Genomic DNA, 27,381 nt, shown 5'->3' on the forward strand with positions numbered 1-27,381 from the left:
CTCGGCCTCCCAAATTGCTAGGATTACAGGTGTGAGCCACTGTGACCGGCCTTCCATGCCTTAATTTAAAAATAATTTATTGCTAAAAAACATTAATGATCATCTGAGCCTTCAGCTGGTTGTAATCTTTATGCTGGTCAAGGGTTTTGTTGACGTCGATGGCTGCTGACTCATCAAGGTGGCATTTGCTGAAGGTTGGGGTAGCTGTGGAAATTTTTGGTAAAAGACAGGACCAGGAATGGTAGCTCACATTTGTAATCCCAGCACTTTGGGAAGCGGAGGTGGGAGGATCACTTGAGCCCAGAAGGTTGAGGCTGCAGTGAGCTATGATTATGCCACTGTACTCCAGCCTGGGCAGAGGGAGTCTCCACCTCTAAATACGTAAAATAAGAAAACAGTGAAGTTCGCCACATTGATTGTCTCTTCCTTTCATGAAAGAATACTCTGTGGCGTGTCATGCTGATTGATACCAACAGCAATTGCGGTTCTACCCACAGTGGAACTACTTTGAAAATTGGAGTCAGTCCTTTCAACCCCTTCCACTGCTTTATCAACTAAGTTGATGTAATGTCCTAAATCCTTTGTTGTCATTTCAGCAGTGTTCACAGCATCTTCACCAAAAGTATATTCCATCTCAAGGAAGTAGATTCCATCTCAAGAAACCACTTTCTTTTCTCATCCATAAGAGGCAACTCCTCATCCATTCCAGGTTTTATCATGAGATTGTGGCAATTCAGTTCCATCTTCAGGCTCCACTTCTGATTCTCTTGTTGTTTCCACCACATTTGCAGTTACTTCCTCTACTGAAGTCTTGAACCCCTCAAAGTTATCACGAGGGTTGGAATTAACTTTTTCCAAACTCGTATTAATGTTGATATTTTGACCTCCCACGAATCATGAATGTAATTAATAGCATCTAGAATGCTGAATCCTTTCCAGAAGGTTTTCAGTTCACATTCCCTAGACCTATCAGAGTAATCATTATTTATGGCAGCTTTAGCTTTACAAAATATGTTTCTTAAATAATAAGACTTGAAACTCGAAATTACTCCTTGATCCATGGGCTCTAGAATGGATGTTGTGTTAGCAGGCATGAAAACGTATTAATCTCCTTGTACATGTCCATCAGAGCTTTTGGGTGACCAGGTGCATTGTAAACAGAAATATTTTGAAAGGAATTTTTTTTTTCCAACCAGTAGTCCCCAGTAATGAGCTTAAAATATTCCTTAAACCATGCAATAGGGATGGGCTGGGGGTGGGGTTGAAAAAGCAAAAACAGATCTGTAAACAGATGTGCTGACATCCAGGCCTTATTCCATTTATAGAGCACAGACAGAGTTCATTTAGCATGATTTTTAGAGCCCTTAGGATTTTCAGAATGGTAAATGAGCATTAGCTTCAACTTAGTGTCACCAGCTGGCTTAACCCCTAACAAGAGAGTCAGCATGTCCTTTGAAGCTTTGAAACTAGGCATTGACTTATTTTCTCTAGCTCTGAAAGTCCTAGATGGCATCTTCTTTCAGTATAAGGCTGTTTCATCCATACTGAAAATACGTCATTTAGTATAGCTTGTTTCATCAGTGCTCTTAGCTCAGATCTTTGGGTAACTTGCTGCAGCTTCTACATCAGAATTTGGTGCTTCATCTTGCACTTTTATATTATGGGGACAGCTTCTTTTCTTAAACTTCATGAACCAGCCTTTGCTAGCTTCTAACTTTCCTTCTGCAGCTTTCTCACACTTTATAGAAATGAAGGAAGTTAGCTCCTTGCTCTGTATTAGGCTTTGGCTTGTAGAAATGTTGTAGCTGGTTTGATCTTTTAGACCACTAAAACTTTCTCCCTGTAAGCAATAAAGCTGTTTGACCTATTTAATTGTTTGTGTGTTTCCTGGAGTAGTTCTTTTAATGTCCTTCTAGAGCTTTTCCTTTGCGTTCTAAACTTGGCTGTTTAGTACAAGAGGCCTACTTTCTGCCTATCTCAGTTTTCAACATGCCTTCTTCACTAAGCTTAATCGTTTTTAGCTTTTTTATTTAAAGTGAAAAGTATGTGACCCTTTTCACTTGAACACTTTGAGGCCATTGTAGGGTTATTAGTTAGTCTAATTTCAATACTGTGTCTCAGGAAATGGGAAAGCCTGAGGAGAGGAAGAGAGAGGGTACAAAAGCTTGTCAATGGAACAGTAAGAACGCTCACAACATCTGTTGATGAAGTTTGCCATTTTATATGGGAGCAGTTTGTAGCACCCAAAAACAGAGTAGTAACTTCAAACATCACTGATCAGATTACAATAACAGATATCATCATAATGAAAAAGTTTTGAATACTGCAAGAGTTTCCAAAATGTGACAGACCTGAAGTGAGCATTTGCTGTTGAAAAAATGATACCAATATACTTGCTTGGTGCAGGGTTGCCACAAAACTTCAATTTGTAAAATATGCAGGATCTGAGAAACACAGGAAAATGAGGTATTCCTGTACTTAACAATAATTAATTATGTATTGTTACTTAGTAATCTTCAAATATTCAGTGGTGTTGTAAGTAGAATACCATCTGTGGACTGAAATAGAGAGGTATTTTTAAATAGGAATAAAATTGAACAAGTGAAAATACATTATAAAAAATCTGGTTATTAATATATGGTTTGAATTTTTGTTCATTTGTTTGTTTGTTTTGAGATGGTGAGACAGAGTCCTGCTCTGTCAGTCAGGCTGGAGTGCAGTGGCACAATTTCAGCTCACTGCAACCTCCATCTCGCGGGTTCAGGCGGTTTTCCTGTGTCAGCCTCTTGAGTAGCTGGGACTACAGGCACCTACCATCAAGGCTCAGCTCATGTTTGTATTTTTAGTCGAGGTGGGGTTTCACTGTGTTGGCCAGGCTGGTCTCAAACTCCTGACCTCAGGTGATCTGACTGCCTCTGTCTCGCAAAGTGCTGGGATTACAAGCATGTAATCCCATGTAATCCACCGCACGAGGCCTGAATATTTTGATGAGTCTATTTGTTAATACCACAATATGTTTTGTTTGTTTCCTATCTTCAAAGCTGAGAGAAGATAATTTCTTACCCTGATTTTCTAACATTGGTATTTTTATGCTATGTCAAAGTAAAATTTATTTCAAAACTATTATGGTGTCCTACAGCATCATATTCTGTCCTCACTGTAGGAAGTAATGATAGAGTTACAGATAATTTGTATTTACATAAAACTTATAAAGTGTGGTCTTCTATAAATGTGACATACAAATCAAACTTACAAATTACATAGTGATTTTATTCAAAGTTTTTTATACTAATGTAATTAATACAGTTAAAATTATCTTTAATTTGTAAATATGTTAATTTTTTTCAGTAAGTAATATATTGCAAAAGATACATCTTTCAGTTATGTTGCATAAACAGTAGGGAAACCTTAATTTATTCCATTACTCCCAACTATTTCCTTTGTCAGTATTAAGTAATGTTGGACAGAAAGTGAATAAAATGAGAAAATATAAAAACTGAGAAATTATTAAATAATCAAGTTATCTAAGTGTTGTCAATATGTACGTTAATATTATTAATCAATTGTCTTAGAGAATTTAAATGTCACTCTCCTAATGTTTTAAGTTACTGATAAGGTTCAGGATGTATTTCTCTTTTCATTATATTAGTAAGCTCATAGTATATATCAAGTTATTGATGAAAAATCAAGTAGGCCGGGTACGGTGGCTCACACCTGTAATCCCAGCACTTTGGGAGGCCGAGGTGGGTGGATCACGAGGTCAGGAGATCGAGACCATGGTGAAACCCCGTCTCTACTGAAAATACAAAAAATTAACCAGGAGCGGTGGCAGGCACCTGTAGTCCCAGCTACTCGGGAGGCTGAGGCAGGAGAATGGTGTGAACCCAGGAGGCGGAGCTTGTAGTGAGCCGACATTGTGCCACTGCACTCCAACCTGGGTGACAGAGCGAGACTCAGTCTCATTTTAAAAAAAAAAAAAGTAGTATTGAGTACAAATTTTTTGAAGCTGAGGTTTTTGTAATTCACTGTGTCTTGTTAGTAATAGATTATGAGTGAGTTAGGACCTATGAAATTATCTGATAACCTTGACTTTGATCTTGACTTTGAATATGACCTGGTAGAAAAAGCATAGATAAATAAATCGGACAAACCTACCTTTTACAAGCATTTTGACCATGGTGCAGTACAGTTCACTCTGAGCTTCAGTTTCCTCACATTTGAAAGGAAATAATACCCACCTTGCAGTGTTAGAGATTATGTGTATGTGATATTTAACACATAGTTTTTGATATCATTATTAGTTTTATACCAGGAATATAAGTAACAATATAATCTTATTACTGCTCGTCTGAATGAGGGGCATTGTTAGTCACACTGCTTTCTGTTCTTCCCTAAATTAATCTCTTACAACTTGTTTTTGATCTGTTTTAAGGTATTAACATTTTGTCAGGTAAAAGATTAAAAAGAATTTTTTTAAACATTTCAGAAAGAATTTAAGGTCCAAGTGTAGTGGCTCACGCCTGTAATCCCAGCTACTTGGGAGGCTAGCGGGGGAGAATTGCTTGAGTCCAGGAGTTTGAGATCAGCTTCGGCAACATGGCAAGACCCCATCTCTCTTTTTTTTTTAATCTTTTTGTGTGTGTGTGTGTGTGGGGAGAGACAGTCTTGCTCTGTCACTCAGGCTTGAGTGCAGTGGCGTGATCTCAGCTCTTTGCAACCTCCATCTCCCAGGTTCAAACGATTCTCATGTCTCAGCCTCCTGAGTAGCTGGGATTAAAGGCATGTGCCACCATGCCTGACTAATTTTTTTGTATTTTTGAGTAGAGACAAGGGTTTGCCATGTTGGCCAGTCTGGTCTTGAACTCCTTGCCTTAAGTGATCCATCCACATTGGCCTCCCAAAGTGCTGGGATTATAGGCATGAGCCACCGCGCCCGGCCTCCATCTATTTAAAAAAAAAAAATAGCTGGGTGTGGTACCACACGCCTGTGGTCCCAGCTTCTCAGGAGGCTGAGGTGGGAAGGTCACTTGAGCCTAGAAAGTAGAGGCTGCAGTGAGCCATGATTGCACCCCTGCACACTCCAGCCTGGGTGACAAAGCGAGACCCTATCTCAAAAAAAGAATTTAATTTTATCATTTTTCTGTAAACGTCTCTTGGAAAATGAGATTTGGAAGTTACCTGTGTTTTTAAGCCTCTAAAATATTAGCAAACCCAACATACCAGACAGTTCTACTTTGTTTCTCTGTGAGCATTACTGTCAACTTATAGTTCATTCAACCTATTGGTAATAACTCCATTTACTATATTTGAAACTGTGAGGATTTAATTAGGAATTCATTAACCAATGCTTTTCCCACTGCTGAAAAGGTTTATTTAAGCTAGATGGTCACTTAGAGACTTGGATTTTATTGGGCCTTGATACAAAATGCGTCATTTCTTAACATCTGAATCATTCTATCTTCCATAAAGTTAGGCTTTTCATTCACTAACCTGATTTTCTGAAATGATGAGGTGCTTGATATTAGAAATTGATGAAAATTTAGTATTCTTTTTCTATACCTGTTTAAAATAGGAAGGTAAGAGGAGAAATTATTTGACTACACTTTCTGTAATCTCAAATAAAATTGGATAGTTAAAATAATACATCATGTTTGTGTAGGGGTTTTACCATCTATGGTACATTTGAAATACACTCTTATTTAACAAACATGCAACAACTCCGTAAGATAAGGATTATTATTCCTGTTTTTACAGATAAAGAAACTGAAGGTCAGTAAAGAAGTAGAATTAGTACTTGCAAAATTCTTCTGATTCCAAGTAGAATACTCTTTCCACTTCATCACATATTTTACATTTAATGAGAATTCAGCCAGATATTTATAGAGATTGTCATGTTACAAGCAATAAAACTTGCTTAGCAACCTTTATACCAAATGGACCTCCTCGTACCAGACACTTTTTTAAAATTACTTTTTCTTACCTAGAGGAGGATCTTTGGTTTACTATGTAGAGCTGGCAGATAGCAATGAACAGTTATGCACTTAAGTCAGTAAGGTTCTTATGACTATTCTTGGAGAAGACACAGTAGCCTATTTTTAAAAACAATTGGGTAAGCTAAGCTCTCTCATCTCCATGCCTACTAATGTGAGTTTTTCTGTTTTGGGGAAGTAGAAGTAAGCAGAACCCCAGGACACAAAATATTTATAACAGTTTAAGAAAAATTTATATGAATTACTTACTAATTTTTTTTTGGATGACAGAAAAAATGTGAGCGCTATTGGCCTTTGTATGGAGAAGACCCCATAACATTTGCACCATTTAAAATCTCTTGTGTAAGTATCCATTTTTATAAACACTTTTTTTCAGAAAATTGGCATGCTAAACTGATGAATAATTAAATTATAATGTGGTATGAACCCAGGTTTATAGATGCCAAGGACTCACAAACCTATACTTACATTTTAAAAAAGTATTTGTTTATATGCTGCTTTTAAATTTGGAAGCTTTTGGGATGACTTTTCATAAATGTATATTTTCCTTGTATCTTACTATATTAATTTTGTGTTAACCTTTGTATATCAATTGATAGTAAGTGTTTACATGTAAATGAAGTAACTGTACTTTTAGTATTTGGAAATAGTGTATTCATTTCAAATTGATTAAATGGGAAAGACTTGATAACTGGAGTATAGTGTATCATATTTACCCTTCATATCTAATTGTGGTCTCAAAAATTGTTATAATTATGTATAAAGATAAGTTTAAGAACTACCATACTAGAAGTAAAGATTGGTCCTTTCTGGCAGATTATTTGATATGAAACTTAAAATGTTTTCTTAATATGTAATGACCTCTGGAAATGAATTAAATTCAAGCTCAAAAGCTAACACAGCAAAAATCTGAGAAAATGAATCAAAAAACAAAAACATTGAAGGAAATAAGAAGAGTAGGAAAAAGAAAGGCATGGACAGAAAGAAGGAAAATGTAAGTGAATTTTAAAATAAAAGCAATAGTTTTCTTTAGGTGCCATAAAAAGACTGTAATTCAACATAACATAAAAATTAATTAATTTAGGCCAGGCAAGCTGGCTTATGCCTATGATCCTACCACTTTGAGAGGCCAAGGCGAGTGGATCACTTGAGGTCAGGAGTTCGAGACCAGCCTGGCCAACATGGCAAAACCCCCTTTCTACTAAAAATACAAAAATTAGCTAGGCGTGGTGACGGGTGCCTGTAATCCCAGCTACTCAGGAGGCTGAGGCATGAGAGTTGCTTGAATCTGGGAGGCAGAGGTTGCAGTGAGCTGAAATTGCACCATTGTACTCCAGTCTGGGCAATAAGAGTGAAACTCCATCTCAAAAAAAAAATAATAATTAATGAATTTGCCTATATCAGGGTTCTCCAGAGCTTCAGAACCAATAGAATAAGAGGGGGTGTGTGTGCATCTGTGTGTATGTGGATACATTTAAGGAGATTTATTATGAGGAATTGGCTCAGGCAGTTATAGAGACTGGCAGGTCCAAGATCTGCAGGGTAGGCTGGAGATCCTGGAGGGCCAATGCTGCAGTTTCAGTCTGAATGCTAATAAGCTGGAGACCCAGGAGAGCTGATGTTCAGTTCTAGTTTGAAAAGTCTGTTGTAGAATCAGGATGAGCCGGTGTTGCAGATGAAGGCAGCCTGCTGGAGAATTCTGTCTTGCTTCATGAGGCTGGTCCTTTTGTTGTATTCAGGCCTTCAACAGATTGGATGAGGCCCACAAACATTATGGAGGACAGTTTGCTTTACTCAGAGACTACCAATTTAAATGTTAATCTCCTCCAAAAACATCTCACAGAAATAACTGGAATAATGTTTGACCAAATATTCTGGGCACACTGTGGCCCCGCCAAGTTGACAGATAAAATTAAGTATCACATTCCCTATTCAGAGTTTCTTGTTTTTGACTTTGTTTTCCATGATTAAATGAAATATAATTTATGTGGTTTTACTTGTCATTGCTGAGTTCAAGAACTCCATAATTTTATGACTTAGTTATACTTATGACTGAATTCCTCTCATACATACCCAAAGTTTAGTGCTTTCTAGGTTGACATAAAAACAGACAGGACCAAATCTGTATCATGCTGTCTACTTTATAAATCAATGTTGTTTTTATAATAACTATAACTCACTATTGAACTTTTTGGATATAATAGTCAATATTCTTAAGGTGCTGATCAGAATTAACTATTTGTGGGGTAAGTGTAAAAATTTTAGGCCAGGTGCAGTGGCTCTCACCTGTCATCCCAGCACTTTGGGAGGCTAAGGTGGGAAGGATTGCTTGAGCCCAGGAGTTTGAGACAAGCCTGGGCAAAATAGTGAGACATTATTAACATTTTTTTTTTTTTTTTTTTTTTTTGAGATGGAGTCTCGCTCTGTTGCCCAGGCTGGAGTGCAGTGGCCGGATCTCAGCTCACTGCAAGCTCCGCCTCCCGGGTTTACGCCATTCTCCTGCCTCAGCCTCCCGAGTAGCTGGGACTACAGGCGCCCGCCACCTCGCCCGGCTAGTTTTTGTATTTTTTAGTAGAGACGGGGTTTCACCGTGTTAACCAGGATGGTCTCGATCTCCTGACCTCGTGATCCGCCCGTCTCGGCCTCCCAAAGTGCTGGGATTACAGGCTTGAGCCACCGCGCCCGGCCCTTTATTAACATTTTTTAAAATGTTAAAAATCCTTCTGCATTTCATTTTATTTGGCTTGAATAATACCAAATACACACCACACTGTCTACTTCAGTGAGGAAACACCAACACTCCTTCACCAATCCAGAAATAAATCTGAAATATTAGATTCCTCGACAGCATAGAAACCTAGTTCTGTGTAGTGTGGTTGTTTTGGACATTCGTAAATTTATTTTTAAAGTTTTATTTATTTGTATATATCTTTTTGAGACAGGATTTTGCCCTGTCACCCAGGTTGGAGTGCAGTGGTCTGATCATGGCCCACTGCAGCCTCAATCCCCCGGGCTCAAGTGATTCTCTCACCTCAGCTTTCTGAGTAGCCAGGGCTGCTGGCATGGGCCACTACTAATTTTTGTCTTTTTGTAGAGACGGGGTCTCCCTGTGTTGCCCAGACTGGTCTTGAACTCCTGAGCTCAAGCAGTTTGCCCACCTTGGCCTCCCAAAGTACTAGGACTACAGGCCACCACACCCGGCCGAACATTTGTAAATTTAGATATAATAAGATAACTATAGTGAATATTGCAGTTCAAGAGAAAATACAGTGCTTAACATTCAACAACAAACCAGCTTGAAATTTTTGAATATTTGGGAGTCAGGAATAGTAAACAATTTACAATAATGGATATAGGGAAGAATGCAATAGTTTTATAATGTAGAAAATGAATTGGTTCTTGGGGGATAGTTTTCCAATTAAACTAAAATATATATTCTATAAACAGTTCTCAAAGAAAAAAAACACAGAAAGATTTATTAAAAAGAAAAAAGTAGATAACTTGAAAGGTCTCTAGATAAGTGATTTGGTTTGATTTTGTTAGTAGTGACTGGTTTAATTTGTCAGCATCAGGATTGATCCATGCTGAAGAAACATTTTCTTTGATGATTTAAGAATGGAAGGTAATTTGTTTGTCTCTTATTGATTCAGACAGCTCAGGATTTGTTATCATTGACTTAACTGCAAACAAAAATCAAATTTATAAATAGCATGTTGGTAAAAATATTCATAGTAAGTCATTTGACTACTTGGCAGTCAGAGTTTGAGACTGAGAAATGACAGTCTTTTCTGGAGCTCTCTCTTGATGTGGGATGAGGACAAGGGTAAAGTCATGGTGAAAGGGTGAAGACTGGTTAGCAGGAGCTCAATCATATGTTGCCACATGTAACCACTTAGACTTGATGTCAGCACACTACCCATGGCTCAGATCTAGCCCACTGCCTGTTTTGTAAATAAAGTTTTGTTACAACACATCTGTGCCCATTAATTTATGAATTTTTCTATCACAATAGCAAAGTTGTGTAGACAAAGACTTTATGGCCCCAAAAGCCAAAAATATTTACTATCTGGTCCTTTACAGAAATATTTGAAAAAGTTCAAATATTATTTGAAAAGTTCAAAGTAAATTACTATGATTTTAAAAATTAAAGCAGGTATAGTAGTATTATTTTTATTAATAAAACAACATACACCATTGTTCTTCATAATCCTTGTTCTGAACTATTTGTGGTTTTAACCAATAAGGCAAAAAGAATAATTTGCTTAGTGATAGACTGATGTAGATTAATACTTTGACTAAATCACAGCGAGAGACCTTTTAAAGTGGTTATGTTATCGTCAACCACAATAATAATAATAATAATTTGGGGTGTTCTTCCCTTTTCCTTCTTCAGTTGCTATCCAGTTAATTGAAACTTGAATGTTAGGGAAAATCATGCGTTTTGGAAAGGTAAAATGGTTGAAGATGGGATATGGTGGTTGGTACTGAGGAATGACATTCTATTTATATTTACATGATTCTGGGAGTGGTTACTACTTTGCAGATACTTTATTGGGTGATAGATGCTTAAGTAATTCATTTACTCACTTTTTTTAGGTATAAGTAAAACTTACAAAAGCAAATTGATGTTTTTTTCTTTACTGTCTATACAAGTTTTTTTAATGAACTTTTCTTTTTCAAGTTTCTTAGTGTAGTAAGTAATATGATTCCCAAATTCACTTTTCTTACATACTGTTTGGGTCTATCTGTTAGGAGACTTTATCTAATAGGAGACTTTGTTTTAAGGCTTGTTTGTTTGTTTGTTTTAGTGTTTTCATTTTTTGTTTTGAGACAGGGTCTCACTGTGTCACCCAGACTGGAGTGCAGCAACGTGATTGCAGCTCACTGTATCCTTGGCCTCACTGCTGGGCTTGGTGATCCACCCACCTCAGCCTCCCAAGTGGCTGAGACCACAGGCCTATGCCTCAATGCCCAGCTAGTTTTTGTATTTTTTTTGTGGAGACAGGATTTTGCCATGTTGTTCAGGCTGGTCTTGAACCCCTAAAGCGATCCACCCACCTCAGCCTCCCAAACTACTGGCATTACAGTGTGAGCCGCTGCCTAACTTTTTCAAGACTTTTTTTTTTTTTTTTTTAGAGCAGTTTTAGGTTCACAGCAAAATTGAGAGGAAGGTACAAAGATTTCTTATATACACCCTGTCCCCACACATGTAGCCCTCTCATTATCAACATTCCCTTCCAGAGCGGTCTCTTTGTTACAATTCACAAACCTACACTGACAAGTCATTATCACTAAGAGTTCACAGTTTACATTAGGGTTCATTCTTGGTGTTATACATTCTGTGGGTTTGAAGAAATACATGGTGACGTGTTTCCACCATTGTAGTATCTTACAGAATAGTGTCATTACTCTAAACGTCCTGTGCTCCACCTATTCATTCATTCCTCTCACTCCCTTCCCAAACCTAGGTAGTCATTATTTGTACTGTCTCCATAGTTTTACCTTTTCAAGAAGTCATATAGTTTGTTTTTGTTTGTTTGTTTGTTTTGAGACGGAGTCTCGCTCTGTCGCCCAGGCTGGAGTGCAGTGGCACTGTCTGAGCTCACTGTAACCTCTGCCTCCTGGGTTCAAGCAATTCTCTTGTCCCAACCTCCTGAGTAGCTGGGATTACAGGTGCACGCCACCATGCACAGCTAAGTTTTGTATTTTCGTAGAGATAGGGTTTTACCATGTTGGCCAGGTTGGTCTCAAACTCCTGACCTCAAGTGATCCACCTGCCTCGGCCTCTCAAAATGCTGGAATTATAGGTAGGCATGAGCCACCGCGCCTGGCCCAGAAGTCATATAGTTTGAATCATACAGTATGTAGCCTTTTCAGGTTGGCTTATTTCACTTAGTAATGTGCATTTAGGGTTCATCCATGTCTTTTAATGGCTTACTAGCTTTTTTTTCCCTCTTGCCGTTATTTTTAATTGACACATATTATCTATACTTATTAATGGGGTACACGTGATTTTGGTACATGTATGTATAATTTAAAATGTGGAGTGATCAAATCAGGATAATTAGTGTGTCTATCACTTCAGACATTTACAAATTGATGACTTTTAGAGTTCTAAAATAATTATCAGGTATATCTGGAATTTTAAAGGTTAATTTTATATTGTGGACTTTGACACAAGTATTTTGTTTTGATGTGTCTTTTTGTTTTAACGTTTTCACTGACTTACAAATGTTTCTCTTTATTTAGGAGGATGAACAAGCGAGAACAGACTACTTCATTAGGACACTCTTACTTGAATTTCAAAATGTAGGTATTTACCATTTATAGACTGTCTCTAAGAATAGTTTTCAGGTCAGGTACAGTGACTCATGCCTGTAATCCCAACACTTTGGGAGGCTGAAGTGGGAGGGTGACTTGAGTCCAGGGGTTCAAGACTAGCCTGGACAACATAGTGAGATCTTGTCTCTACAAAAAGAAAAAAGTCAGCTGGGCATGGTGGCATGTGCCTGTAGTCCCACTCACTCAGAAGGCTGAGCCTGGGAGGTTGAGGCTGCAGTGAGCCATGATTGTGCCACTGGACTCCAGCCTGGGCAACAGAGCGAGACTCTCAAAAATGGTTTTGAGAATAGAGAATAGTTTTCAAAGAGAAGATATAGAGAGGGAGGGGAGCATGGGCTGAAAAGCCACCTATTGGGTAGTATGCCCACTCCCTGGGTAATAGGATCATTTGTATTCCAGACCTCAGTGTCATACAATATACCCATGTAACCTGCACATGTACCCCTTTATCCAAAATAAAAGTTGAGGCCAGGTGTGGTGGCTCACGTGTGTAATCCCCAACACTTTAGGGGGCTGAGGCGGGTAGATTGCTTGAGGCCAGTAGTTTAAGACCAGCCTGGCCAACACGGTGAAGCCCCATCTCTACTAAAAAACACTAAAATTAGCTGGGCATGGTGGTGCACACCTATAATCCCAGTTATTCGGGAGGCTGGGGCATGAGAATTGCTTGAGCCTGGGAGACAGAGGTTGCCATGAGCCGAGATGGCGCCACTGCACTCCAGCCTGGGCAACAGAGCAGGACTCTGTCTCAAAAAAATAAAATAAATTTAAAAACTAAAAATAAAATAAAATTTTTTTAAGATAGAAAATATAATACTTACTAGCACCTAAATGTTTTATTTGGTAAAATGAGTTTGCTAGAAAATTATTTTGCTTTATATCTGCAAAATATAAATAATATATATTATATATATTATTATTTTGCTTTATATCTGCTTTATAGTTTTTTTATAAGTAAAAAAAGTATCAGCAATTTTTATTTTTAAAGCGTGTGAAGCTAATTTTTAAGTCTTTGCAAACTAATCAACTTTTAGCTACTAAAAAAACAAGCTATATAAATAGTATACTATGTTATTTAACATAGTTAATGAAATTTGCTAATATTTTAGTTTTGAAGATGAAAATGATAGTGTGATATTTAGTATCTTGACATTTATGCTTATCACATTACATAATAAAGTAATATTAATTGTAACACACCCTAAATTTATTAAATTTGGAATAGTTATGCCTTCTTTGCTGCAAATATTTTTCCTCTATTGCAGTAAGCAGATTATTGCATTGTTTATATAATTATTACCCTGTTTTACTAGTTTACAATTTGTTAAAGAAACGTCACTATCAAAGCTAAGTCTTCATTGAGATATATATTGTTTTCAGTTGAGGCCCCCACAGCGCCCTGACTTTTTTTTTCTTTGGCAACAGGGTCTCACTATATATTGCCCAGGCTGTACTCAAACTCCTGAGCTCACGCAGTCCTCCCATCTCCGCCTTCCTAGTATCTGAGACTACAGGTATGAGACACCAAACCCAGCTAAATTTTTTATAGTTTATAGAGATGGTGTCTTGCCGTGTTGCTCAGGCTGCTGTCAAATTCCTGGCCTCAACTGATCTTCTTGCCTTTTGCGTTGACCACCCAAAGTGTTGGGATTACAGGTGTGATCCACTGAGTCTGGACTAGTTGCTAATTTTTTAATCTACAGTAATAATAATAAGTACCTTAATGAATTTCTGTAGTAGATCAGGCATCTGAATTCTCCTAACTGCATAATATCCAGATACTGTTATGTCCGTTGCACATAGATGAAGATACAGAAGCTTTAAGAAGTTAAATAGCTTACCTGAAGTTATTTAGGAAATGGCAAAAGTAGAATTGGAGTATGGTTTGCTTAGATTTCGAGTGTTGCTCTTTCTGTTAAACGCCTACAGTAACCATTCTCAAAACATTTAACATCAGTACTCCTTTACATTCTTCAAAGCTGTTGAGAATCCCAAAGAGTTTTTGTTTCTGTGAGTTATATCTTTCAGTATATACTATATTTGAAATTAAAACTGAGAAATTTTTTAAAACCATGAATATATAAGCATATATTGTATTGGCTGTTAAAGAATAAGGCAAGTAAATTGTAGTATTATTCTGAGAATTATTTAAAACTCATAGACCCCTCAAAAGGGTTGAGGGGAGGAAGTGCCCAGACCATGTATTGAGAACCACTAATCTGTAAGAAGACAAGTGAGTTTGGGACTGGACAAATTCATGTCTCCATTCTTTTTCAGTTTAATGTTCTATTAGTCTTCTGATTACAATGGCTACTACTCTAACCTACTCTAACATGGTGCTTATGGTATATTGCTCATCCATTTAATAGTGTGGATTAGTTAAACAGTATATATAGTGTAGTGTTTAAAGTACATGCTCTGGAAGTAGAACCTGCCTGGTTTAGAGCCCACATTTGTCACTTCTTATGAAAGTTTGGGCAAGTTATTTTATCTGTATATCTCAGTTATAAAATGAGGATGGTATTAACAGTACTTTCCTCATGGAAATTAAAGTGTTACATGTGAAGCCCTTAGATATTTGGCATGTGGTAAACAGTAAGTGTCAGCTATTATTTATTTGGGTCTTTTTTAAAAGCAGTGCTAAATGCCACACAAATCTCTTAGAAATGGCAGTTTAAATGAGCTGTGCAGCTTTAAACTTTGTAAAGTATTTTCATAATTGTTGACTTTCTGTTTTTCTTGAAGGAATCTCGTAGGCTGTATCAGTTTCATTATGTGAACTGGCCAGACCATGATGTTCCTTCATCATTTGATTCTATTCTGGACATGATAAGCTTAATGAGGAAATATCAAGAACATGAAGATGTTCCTATTTGTATTCATTGCAGGTACGAAAGAATGTCCCAAGTTTATAAATACAATATTTTTATTCAAGTTTTATTTAAGTTTGATGTTACACAAGGTTTTATTTCTGCATTAATATGATAGTAATCTTGAATTTCTCCTAGCCATGATATAATGTTTGGGACCTTGTAAATTGATATGGTCTCATTTGGTTGACAGACCGCTTAGAGTATTGTTGCATTAAAACACAAAATCATCTATTTGAAAATAGTATTCACATGGTGGAAAGCTGTAGAACATACTCTTCTTATATGCTCTGATTAGAGCATATAATCTCAGATCCTCATCTTACTCTACTTTTTAAAGTCAATATAGTAGTATTTTCTTTTAATCAATTTCCCTGAAACAATGACCAAGCAATTTTCATTCCTGATAAACATTGACATGAGATTTTTAAAAACAGGATATCACTCTGATGCCAAGTCTGGAGTGCAGTGGCACAATCATAGCTTACTGTAAACTCGATCTCCTGGCCTGAAGTGATCCTTCTGCCTCAGCTTCCCAAGTAGCTAGGACTACAGACATGTGCTACCACACTGAATTAGTTTTTTTTTAATTAAAAATTTTTTTTAAAGAGACCAGGTCTTGCTCTGTTGCCCAGGCTGATCCGAACTGTCCTCAAGTGATTGTCCCGCTTTGCCCTCCCAGAGTCTTGGGCTTACAGGCATGAACCACTACACCTGGCAACATGACTTTCTTTTTTTAATGTATGTAAGATGTATATACATAGGTCTTATTGATCTAAGATATCATCAATTCTAAGACACACAATTATTAATGTATATTAACAGTAAAAAAATCACTGCCAATTATAAGGGGAAAATGTCATTTGTAAAAAGCCATTGGTGGTAAGATACATACCAATCTCAGAGCTGTCACATTGAGTTTAAAAAGTGTGTTTTAGATTTGATGAAAAACTAAATGCTGTTTTTATTCTTGGGGAACATCAGTTTCCACGTTTGCACCACTGCCTATCATATCATGAAATTTTATAATTTATAGCTACTGAAAAATTTAAAGCAGGAAGCCAGCATTCTTAGAGTAAAATAATATGAACGATTGATACACATTTACTAGACATTTTTTATTAAGTTATGTTTTATAGTAGATTACCTCATTATAAGCATTACATAAAATTCAGTGATTACTGACCTAGTTAAGCTACCTCTGAATGTGAAAGTACGAGTATAGGTGTACCTACTTTAAATTATGTGATAGAAATATTTTCATTTATTCAAATAATATTTGAAGTTCAGTTAGGTTTTGCAAAATTACTCATTTGGATGTGTTAAGAAATCATGTAAATTCTGCCTTTGACTTTGGGGGAATGAACATGAGATTTGTTTATTCTTGGGGGACAGTTAATTTTGTATTCTAGAAGGGGGGTTAATTGTGTAATATATTTTAGCTAAGAGAAATCAGTGTAAGATAACCAGCTTTTCTTAATCTAACATTTTGGCTTATTTCTGTCATCTGGTCATTCTCATGATACAAATATACAAAGCTAAATACATAATACATAGGTAACACATTAATATGTAATACAAAGCTAAATATACATAATATGTATGCACATATATGTATACATTATATATAATACATAAAACAAAGCTAAATTTGTGTTATGGATTTAGGAGTGTAATGGAAAATACCCTTTTAAAAGGAAAAGCACAAAACTGAATTAGTCAAGAAAATACTAAATGTTTGCAATAAGTGTCATGGCCGGGTGTAGTGGCTTAGTGCTTTGGGAGGCTGAGGCAGGATGATTGCTTGAGCCCAGAAGCTTGAGGCTTTAGTAAGCAATGATTGCTCTACTGCACTCCAGCCTGGGTGACATAGTAGACCCTATCTCTTTTAAAAAAAAGGAATATAGGTATCATTTTAATATGGGTGATACAGGATATTTTGAAACCTAATTTTTGGAATTTCATTATATAGGTATGGGTTTCTACATAGTAGAAGCTACTTTTGAATCCTTAGGCAGTTTTTCTACTCTGAATTTTTGGTTTACATTAGATTCTTCTAAAGGCCTTATAGTCATAGTACTTATTTCATAAGACAACTATCAATTTATTCCTCTAAGGGACTTGTTATCTGCATTCACATTTGTTATAAAAAGGAAATGAGATTTTTCAAACTTAGAGATTTATTTATTATTATTTACATAATTAAAATATTTTTTCAGTGGAGTCAAAGCACCGAAGATAGTTTTCTTATTCACTTGGTTTGATTGTAATGCTTATAATTAATGAAGTAAAAGGGCTACTTTTATTCATGGGCCAGGAAAGTAACTTGCTGGTGGAGATGTGGGAATCAGTTAACAACTTGGTTCATTAAAACAAATTTTTTCTGTGGTTAGTTCAGTGGTTAGTTGACCATTTAATTAAGTAGAATTGACCAGTTAAAAATAAACAATATGTTTAATTATAGAATTAAAACATAAAGAAATTACTTTCACTTGACTTCTTACAAGTTAGTTAAAATAATTTCCTGTTCAATCATAAATCCATTTATATAGGAAGGCTTTTTATCAAAAAATAAATTGACCGTTAAATATTTTTAGACAATGAAAACAATATGTTAACTGTAATGACTTAGAAAACACATCCATAAAAGCAAGAAAATTATTTTGCTTTCCACTAGTTCCACTGGAGATATAACCATTGTTAAAACTCGAGAATGTGTCCTTTCAGTGTGTGTGTGTGTACATACAGTATTGTTTTGTTTTGTTTGATGGAGTTCGCTCTTGTTGCCCAGGCTGGAGTGCAATGGCACAGTTTCGGCTCACTGCAACCTCCGCCTCAACTATTTTAAACAACAGTGTAAAAGCTCAGTGTCCACTTTATTTTTTGTTTTTAATTTACTTTAGTGGCCATCTTATTGTTAAATCTTTGAGCACATCTGCAATTATTAGGATAAATTTATTACTGGATAAATATCCAGAAGTGAGATTTCTTGGTCAAGTATATAAACTTTTAAAATATTTTAATGAGCATTTTTTAATGTGTTATCCAGAAAATTGATGCTACTTAATTCTACCGCTGGCAGTATGTGAGAGTACCTATTTCCCTATACCTTTCCCAATACTGGGTGTTCTCTTTTCATTTTTATTTTTTTATTTTATTTTTGAGACGGAGTCTTGCATTGTCACCCTGGCTGGAGTGCAGTGGCGCGATCTCAGCTCACTGCAACCTCCTCCTCCCGAGTTCACGTGATTCTCCTGCCTCAGCCTCCCGAGTACTGGGATTACAGGCACACACCACCACACCTGGCTAATTTTTGGTATTTTTAGTAGAGACTGGGTTTCACTATGTTGGCCAGACTGGTCTCGAACTCCTGACCTCATGATCCGCCCGCCTCCACCTCCCAAAGTGCTGGGATTACAGGCGTGAGCCTCTGTACCCGGCCTTTGTTTGCTTTTTAAATGCCTGTGTGACAGACAAGGTTTTTGGTGGGGTTTTTTTGTTTGTTTGTTTGTTTGTTTGTTTTTGAGACAGAGTCTTGCACTATCGCCCAGGCTGGAGTGCGATGATGCAATCTCGGCTCACTGCAATCTTCGCTCACTGCAACCTCCGCTTCCCGGGTTCAAGCAAATCTCCTGCCTCAGCTTCCCGAGTAGCAGGGATTACAGGCATGCACTACCACGCCCGGTTAATTTTGTATTTTTAGTAGAGTTGGGGTTTCTCCATGTTGGTCAGGCTGGTCTTGAACTCCTGACCTCAGGTGATCCACCCGCCTCGGCCTCCCAAAGTGCTGGGATTACAGGCGTGAACCACTTTGCCCAGCCTCATCTTTTAATAATTATACAAATTCTTTATATATTGAGGACATTAACTTTTAGTCATGTTGTAAGTACCATGGTTTTTCCTGTCTTCTGCCTGTTTGACATACATAAGTTTCATTTTGTCATGTCAGATTTTTGAATGGTTTTTGTCCATTGAGATATTATACATAGAAAGTCTTTCCCTAACACAATAGTGTATATATTTTGCATATGTTTTTAGTGCTTTCATAGATTTACTTTTTAACATTTATTATTGGATAAATATCCAATATATTTATATCCTATATATATATTTTTTATCCACCTGGAATTTTTTTACGGTTAAGGTATGTGATCAGAATTTAATTTTTTGCTCTTCATTGATAGCTAACTTTTCCTTTGCCACTTATTGAATGGTCTCATCTTCTCTGGAGAATTCACTGTTATGTAAGAAATGTTACGTGTACTCAGATCTGTTCCTGAACTTTCTGTGGTGTTTCATTGATCTGGTTATCTGTATCTTTATATTATACTTTTAACTATCAAATTTTAGATATATATAATTTATCCCAGTAACTCAACTAAAATTCTGTAAATGTTTTGATGCACAGAATTCACAAGTATCAACAACTAAAAATTAATATAATTGATGATGTTTATTATTGAGGTTTTAAAAATCATTTTAGGTTGCTTATAGTGTACTTTTATCAGGAATTTTAGGTTACATGTTTAACAAACCACTGATAGGTATACATTTCAAAATATGCATTAAAATGCTACACAACTTTGTGGGGTTGTTTTGCCAAAAATTATTCTGGTGATGTCAGTAACATCTTATAATTACTTATAGTGATTTTCAATTCTAAGATGCATAAGCCTTTCTCTAGTTGAGAAGCAGTTACTTTAAAATACTTTTGTCGTGTGTGTTTGTTTCTTTTTTTTTTTTTTTTTGAGATGGAGTCTTGCTCTGTCACCCAAGCTGGAGTACAATGGCATGATCTCAGCTCACTGCAGCCTCCACCTCCCAGGTTCAAGTGATTCTCCTGCCTCAGCCTCCCAAGTAGCTGTGGTTACAGGCACCCGCCACCACGCCTGGCTAATTTTTTTTGTATTTTCAGTAGAGACAGGATTTCACCACGTTGGCTAGGCTTGTCTCGAACTCCTGACCTCAGGTGATCTGCCCTCCCTGGCCTCCCAATGTGTTGGGATTACAGGCGTGAGCCACTGAACCCAGCCTGTCATGTTTTAAAATTAAAAAAACCTATAGTATGTTACTGTACATTCCCCAGTTTCCATTAGTTTTTTGGAATATGAGAGCGTATCATTGTCTTGTTCTTTTGATGAAATCAGTGCTGTTGCTCAATCCATTTTCTAGGGCTTATAGCCTTCTTCACCTTTCCTACACATTCTATAGATTGAAATGATGTACTGTTTCCTCCTGTACTCTAAAACAAGAGCCTTTTTTTTTTTTTTGAGTTGGAGTTTTGCTGTTGCTGCCCAGGCTGGAGTGCAATGGCACGATCTTGGGTCACTGCAACCTCCACTTCCCCAGTTTAAGTGATTCTCCTGCCTCAGCTTCCCGAGTAGCTGGGATTACATGTGTCCGCCACCACACCCAGCTAATTATGTGTTTTTAGTAGAGATAGGGTTTCACCATGTTGGCCAGGGTGGTCTCAAACTCCTGACCTCAAGTGATCCACCGGCCTCAGCCTCCCAAAGTGCTGAGATTACAGGTGTGAGCCACTGCACCCAGCCACAAGAACCGTCTCGAGCATAGAATAAATATGTCTCTGTAAGACGTTGTTAGCTAGTCACATTTTCTGATGTAGCATTAGACTTCCAGAGTGACGACTTAGTAGCTAGTCTGTGAGTCACTTACTCTTGGAAGTTCCATAAATTAATTTTTGTTTTTCTTTTTGAGATGGAGTCTCAATCTGTTACCCAGGCTGGAGTGCATTTGTGCCATCATGGCTCACTGCAGGCTAGACCTCCCAGGCTCAAGCAATCCTTCTGCCTTGGCCTCCCAAATGCTGGGACAACAGGCATGAACCACTGCGCCCAATCCCTTAAATGAAATGCTTAAAAGATAGACAATAGGCCCTCCTTATTCAAGACTTCACTGTTCTCAGTTTCAGTTAGTCATAGTTCAAAAATATCAAATGGAAAATTTCAGAAGTAAGCAATTTGTAAGTTTTAAATGCTGTACCTTTCTGAGAAGCATAGGGAAGTATGTCCTGCTTGAGAGATAAATCATCCCATGGTCCAGTGTGTACACACTGTAGACTCTACCAGCCCATTAGTCACATAGTAAATACTGCAGTTATCAGATGGACTGTCATGGTATCCCAGTGCTTATGTTCACATAACCCTTATTTTACTTATAATGGCCCAAACCTCAAGAGTAGTGAGGTAGTGAGTAGTGGTAGATTGTTATAATTGTTCTAATGTATTATTAGTTATTGTTGTTAATCTCTTGTTGTGCCTGATTTATAAATTAAACTTTATCATAGGTATGTATGTATAGGAAAAATCATAGTGTGTATGTATACGTATTCTATGTTACCAATGTTGCCGTGAACACACTGTAAGTTGTATTTTGTTTACTAAGTAGAATTTTGTCAAATTTCTTTTCGTTTCTGAATGTTAACGTGTCCATCCACATTTATTTTATAGTTGTTTTATCACAAAAATCAATTTTTTTTCAAACTTTATATCCTTAGTGCAGGCTGTGGAAGAACAGGTGCCATTTGTGCCATAGATTATACGTGGAATTTACTAAAAGCTGGGGTAAGAATACTTTTTTGTAGCATTATGTCCAATTTATCTATTACTATTTTCAAACTTAATTATTAATTGTAGTAAATTATAGTGCGTATTTTATTATACATGTTATTTTTTCCAAAGTAATTTTATTAAGTAAGAAATAAAGGCAGTGAAGGCCGGGCACGATGGCTTATGCCTGTAATCCCAGCACTTTGGGAGGCCAAGGCGGGAGGATCACTTGAGCCCAGCAGCTCGAGACCAGCCTGGGCAACATAGGGAGACCTCCATCTCTAAAAATAATTTAAAAATAAAAATGATTTAATAAAAAGAAATAAAGATAGAAAAAAGGTATAATTGCTGCATATTGCCTTGATGTGATGCATTGGTCAACAGTGTAAGAGTGTCCTAGGTGAGTGAATACTTGCATTAGGATATAAACTGTTACTGACCTTTCCAATACTGAATTTTCATTGCCTTTTTTTCTTCCTTTTTTTTTTTTTGTTTTTTTTTGAGATGGAGTTTCACTCTTATTGCCCAGACTGGAGTGCAATGGCGCGATCTCAGCTCACTGCAGCCTCCGCCTTGGGTTGAAGTGATTCTCCTGCTTCAGCCTCCCTAGTAGCTGGGATTATAGGTGCCTGCCATTACGCCCAGCTAATGTCTTATATTTTTGATACAGAGTTTCACCATGTTGGCCAGGCTGGTCTTGAACTCTTGACCTTAGGTGATCCACTCACCTCAGCCTTTCAAAGTGCTGGGATTACAGGCGTGAGCCACTGCGCCCGGCCCATTGCCTTTTATATTTATTCTAGTTATAAGTGTATTTCATTCAGTACGTATTTATGCCTTCTGGAGATGTTATAGTATTGTAGTCTGTGAATGCTGACTTTAGCCAAACTGCCCAGATTATAATTCTGGCTTTCTCATTTACTAGCTGTGGGATCTTGGTCAAAATACTAATCCCATACTGTCTCTATTTCTTCATCAGAAAATAGGGGTCATAGTAGTAATGCATAAGAATTAAATAAATTAACTTTTGTGAAGTTCTTCAGAACTATGTGTGGTAAATAGTAAGTACTCAGTTTATTGTTAGTGTTGATTACTGTTGCTGTTGTGATTGTTTTCTTACTACTGCTTTTTCCAAGAAATAGTGTTTGATACTGTGGATGATACAGAGATAAATAAGATACAGCGTTCATGATAGATTTGAAAAACAAGTCTCTTCATTATGTACACGTTTCCATAATGTGTTCACTTCTAGAGAGACGCCTTTAATATAGCTTTATAGTTTCCATGAATTGTTCATCTCTGTCTTGTACAAAGTAGAATTAATAAAATGTTTCTTTTTTCTTTTTCTTCCTTCTTCCCCTTATTTCTCTTTTTTCCCTGCCATCTCTCCATTTTTTATTGTTACAAGGAAATATTTACATGTTAAACAGTTCCTTAAAATGCCCTCTGGGGTTAAATATTTTTTCCTCAAAAACTATAATCATCTAATTCTCAAATGAAAATGCTTAAGTGAACAAAATTTAACTGAAATTCTATCGCATTTTAACATAAAAGTCAAAGATTAAAATTGGAGTGGGAAGGGACACGTAAATGCATGCTAGCAAACAAAACAAATATCTGGTCATTTTAAAAGTTGTGTATTTTGGCCAGGTGCCATGGCTTATGCCATAATCCCAGCACTTTTGGAGGCCGAGGTGGGCGGATCACCTGAGGTCAGGAGTTCGAGACCAGCCTGGCCAACATGGTGAAACCCCATCTTTACTAAAAATACAAAAATTAGCCAGGCATGGTGGCCAGTGCCTGTAATCCCAGTTACTTGGCAGGCTGAGGCAGGAGAATTGCTTGAACCTGGGAGGCAGAGGTTGCAGTGAGCTGAGATTGCGCCACTGCACTGCAGCCTGGGTGACAGAACAAGACTCCATCTCAAAAAATAAAATAAAATAAAAGTTGTGTATTTTGAACATAGTTCTCTTTTTTTTTTTTTGAGATGGAATCTCCCTCTGTCGCCCAGGCTGGAGTGCAGTGGTGTGATCTCGGCTCACTGCAACCTCCAACTCTAAGGTTCAAGTGATTCTCCTGCCTTAGTCTCCCAAGTAGCTGGGATTACATGCATTCAGCACCATGCCTGGCTAATTTTTGTATTTTTAGTAGAGATGGGGTTTCACCATGTTTCAGGCTTGTCTCAAACTCCTGACCTCAGGTGATCTGCCTGCCTTGGCCTCTCAAAGTGCTGGAATTACAGGCATGAGCCACCGCACCCGGCCTAGGTTAAATCTTCATGTAAAAATCTTATGATGTATATAAGAACTTCCAAGCAGCAAACCTGGAAACCATTTTTAACCCTTCCATCTTAACCACTCCAAAATATTCTTGTTGATAACCGTTCTGATGTTTCCGCTTCTGTAAACCACCAGTTTCTCACTCTTTTAGACTGTCCTCTTCGCTGATGGAAAAATTGTGTGAATATCAGATCTTCTCATGTCAACGTTGCCCATTGCAGTAGTCCCAATTCCATATGCACAAAAGAACTGTTTAGGTTGTTTCATAATTAGTTCCCCAAGATGGAGCCAAAGGATCTATATTTTTACCTAGGTCTTTTAGCTGGTCCTTATATAGCCAATCCAGGAGATACTGGCCTATAGAGTAAATTCAATCTCTTTTTTATGTTCACAGTCTAATCCCAAATGTCCTTATTTTCTCTCCTCCTTTGAGTACTTTCTCCTTCTTTTAGTCTTAGGCTTTATTTACATCAAACTTCTCAATTCCCAACATAGAGTATACATTCAGTCTGCTGTGCTTATGTATATTTCCTTCACTTTTTATGGGATAACCTTCTTTTGATATCCAGCTATGTTGTAACTCCACACACTCATCAGTTAGCCATAGCCTCTTTATTCCCTGTATACTGCAGTCATACTTTGGCTGGACATACCTGTCTCCCCAGCTTGAATGCTGAAGGTCAAGAACAGTTTTGTTTCTACAGTGCCACGCACAGTGTCTGAGATACATTAAGTGGTGTTCAATAAATGTTTGCAGTAAACTACCAGGTATTTAAGTTTTATGTGATAAGCTGAAGAATATTTTACTATTTTCTGAATAGATGTACAAAGTTTATGTATTAAATTTTCTGTTTTAGAAAATACCAGAGGAATTTAATGTCTTTAATTTAATACAAGAAATGAGAACACAAAGGCATTCTGCAGTACAAACAAAGGTAAAGTTGTTTCCCTTTATAAACTGCTATTTTATAAATGCTTTCTTCTTTTTTAAAATGTTTTCTTCTTTTTATTTTTTAATCATTTTTCTCCCTCGTAGGAGCAATATGAGCTTGTTCATAGAGCTATTGCCCAACTGTTTGAAAAACAGCTACAACTATATGAAATTCATGGAGCTCAGAAAATTGCTGATGGAGTGGTAGGTGTTATTGGCCTATACATTTTAGGAAACTTTTACTTTTTGTTAAGATGTTATATTTAGCTTTTTTTTTTTTTTGTCATCTTGTGTTTTGTCTCAGGACACTTAACATTTTCTTATTTGTATCTCTATTATGGTGGCTATTTAATGACTCCAATATAAGATAAATTATGTTCTAAATGAAATAAAGTTAGGAAAGATCTCATGTCAAAAATCATATAATTCATTAACATTTTACTTTTTTTTAAAAATTGCATTGTTCTCTTTACTCTTCCCTTCCACCCCCACCTAAGTAATTCTGCATTGATTGTACTTGAATTTTATTTTGTATAAAGTGTTTTCGTTATTTGTGTTTATGCTTTTCTTTTCTTTTCTTTTTTTTCTTTTTTTTTTTTTTTGAGATGGAGTTTCACTCTTGTTCCCCAGGCTGGAGTGCGATGGCGTGATCTTGGCTCACTGCAACCTCCAACTCCCAGATTCAAATGATTCTCCTGCCCCCGCCTCCTCAGTAGCCGAGATTACAGGCGCACGCTGCCATGCCCAGCTAATTTTTGTATTTTTACTAGAGATGGGGTTTCGCCATGTTGACCAGGCTGGTCTCGATTTCCAGACCTCAGGTGATCTGCCCGCCTCAACCTCCCAATGTGCTGGGATTACAGGCATGAGCCAACATTCCTGGCCTTGTGTATATGCTTTTCAGTTAAGCAGAATTAAAAAGAGCCACAGTTAACTCCCTTTTGTTGTGTTGTAATTCAGTGTTATTTTAGCTTTATAGCATCTTATTGGATATTCAACTTCTAGACCTGACAAAAATACTGTATTCTTTTAGTGTTCTCTTTTCTGCCTTTGTTTTCTAACCAATTGTCTTGTTTCCCTTCTATATATCACCACCTTGTCCCTGAAGGTGCTGAGCTTTTTTTTTTTTTCTTGTAGAATTTTACATCTTTATCATTGAGTCTATAACTATTACATTGTTAAACCGAGTATGAGAAAATAAATTACAAAATTTATAACCTTCATTTTCCTTTTCTCCCTTTAAGTGGTTTTGTCAGCTCCCAGAATATTTGTTTGAACTTCCTTGGTTTTCCAAATGAGAGATTTATTACCAAATGCTGATCTCAGTTTGTTAAGATAGTCTAATATTGGTCCATGAGTTTTAGGAAATATGCATTTCTTTTATTAGCCAAGTGACAATTTCAGGTTTTTAAGTTTTATGTGACCTCATTCTTATTCCTTCATTAACATAGGAATTATTGTGCAAGGAAACCTCCTACAATGCCTTTAGCTTAATTAAATCCTGTTATGACATGTTCTGAATCTAGCCAAATATTTTATAATGTAGAATCTAATGTGTTTTTTGTTTTTTTGTTTTTTGTGTGTTTTTTTGGTTTTTGTTTTTTTGTTGTTTTGGGTTTTTTTGAGATGGAGTCTCGCTCTGTCGCCCAGGCTGGAGTGCAGTGGCCAGATCTCAGCTCACTGCAAGCTCCGCCTCCCGGGTTCACGCCATTCTCCTGCCTCAGCCTCCCGAGTAGCTGGGACTATAGGCGCCCGCCACCTCGCCCGGCTAGTTTTTTGTATTTTTTAGTAGAGACGGGGTTTCACCGTGTTAGCCAGGATGGTCTCGATCTCCTGACCTTGTGATCCGCCCATCTCGGCCTCCCAAAGTGCTGGGATTACAGGCGTGAGCCACCGCGCCCGGCCTGTTTTTTTTGTGTGTGTGACGAAGTCTCACTCTGTCACTGAGGCTGGAGTGCAGTGGCGCAATCTCTGCTAACAGCAACCTCTGCCTCCCAGGTTCAAGCAATTCTCCTGCCTCAGCCTCCTGAATAGCTGGGATTACAGGCATGCATCACCACACCCAGCTAATTTTTGTATTTTTAGTAGAGATTGGGTTTTGCCATGTTGGCCAGGCTGGTCTCAAACTCCCGACCTCAGGTGATCCACCTGTCTCAGCCTCCCAAAGTGCTAGGATTATAGGTGTCAGCTACTGCGCCTGGCCATTTATAATATTTTGTATAATTTAATCTAAGTTGAGATATTTAATATTTCAAAAAACTGAGTAGGCTATAAACACTTTTCTTTAATTTGGGGGGTTTTTGTTGTTGTTGTTGTTGTTGTTTTTGAGGTGGAGTCTCACTCTGTTGCCCAGGATGGAGTGCAGTAGCGTAGTCTCAGCTCACTGCAACCTCTGCCTCC

The 27,381-nt window shown here is 37.2% G+C and overlaps 1 protein-coding gene across 3 annotated transcripts in view; it reads left to right on the forward strand.

The window, feature by feature from the left end:
- Positions 1-27,381, forward strand: part of PTPN12 (protein tyrosine phosphatase non-receptor type 12) — a 104,724-nt gene that overhangs the window by 48,891 nt on the left and 28,452 nt on the right. For all 3 annotated transcript variants that reach the window (XM_050782748.1, XM_050782749.1, XM_050782750.1), the window contains exons 6-11: positions 6,261-6,332; positions 12,240-12,299; positions 15,078-15,220; positions 21,720-21,786; positions 24,908-24,985; positions 25,087-25,185. In XM_050782748.1, the coding sequence (XP_050638705.1) occupies positions 6,261-6,332; positions 12,240-12,299; positions 15,078-15,220; positions 21,720-21,786; positions 24,908-24,985; positions 25,087-25,185 (519 nt within the window). The remainder of the gene's footprint in view (positions 1-6,260; positions 6,333-12,239; positions 12,300-15,077; positions 15,221-21,719; positions 21,787-24,907; positions 24,986-25,086; positions 25,186-27,381) is intronic.

This window comes from Macaca thibetana, chromosome 3, assembly GCF_024542745.1.
Source record: "Macaca thibetana thibetana isolate TM-01 chromosome 3, ASM2454274v1, whole genome shotgun sequence".
Taxonomy (NCBI): Eukaryota; Metazoa; Chordata; class Mammalia; order Primates; family Cercopithecidae; genus Macaca; species Macaca thibetana.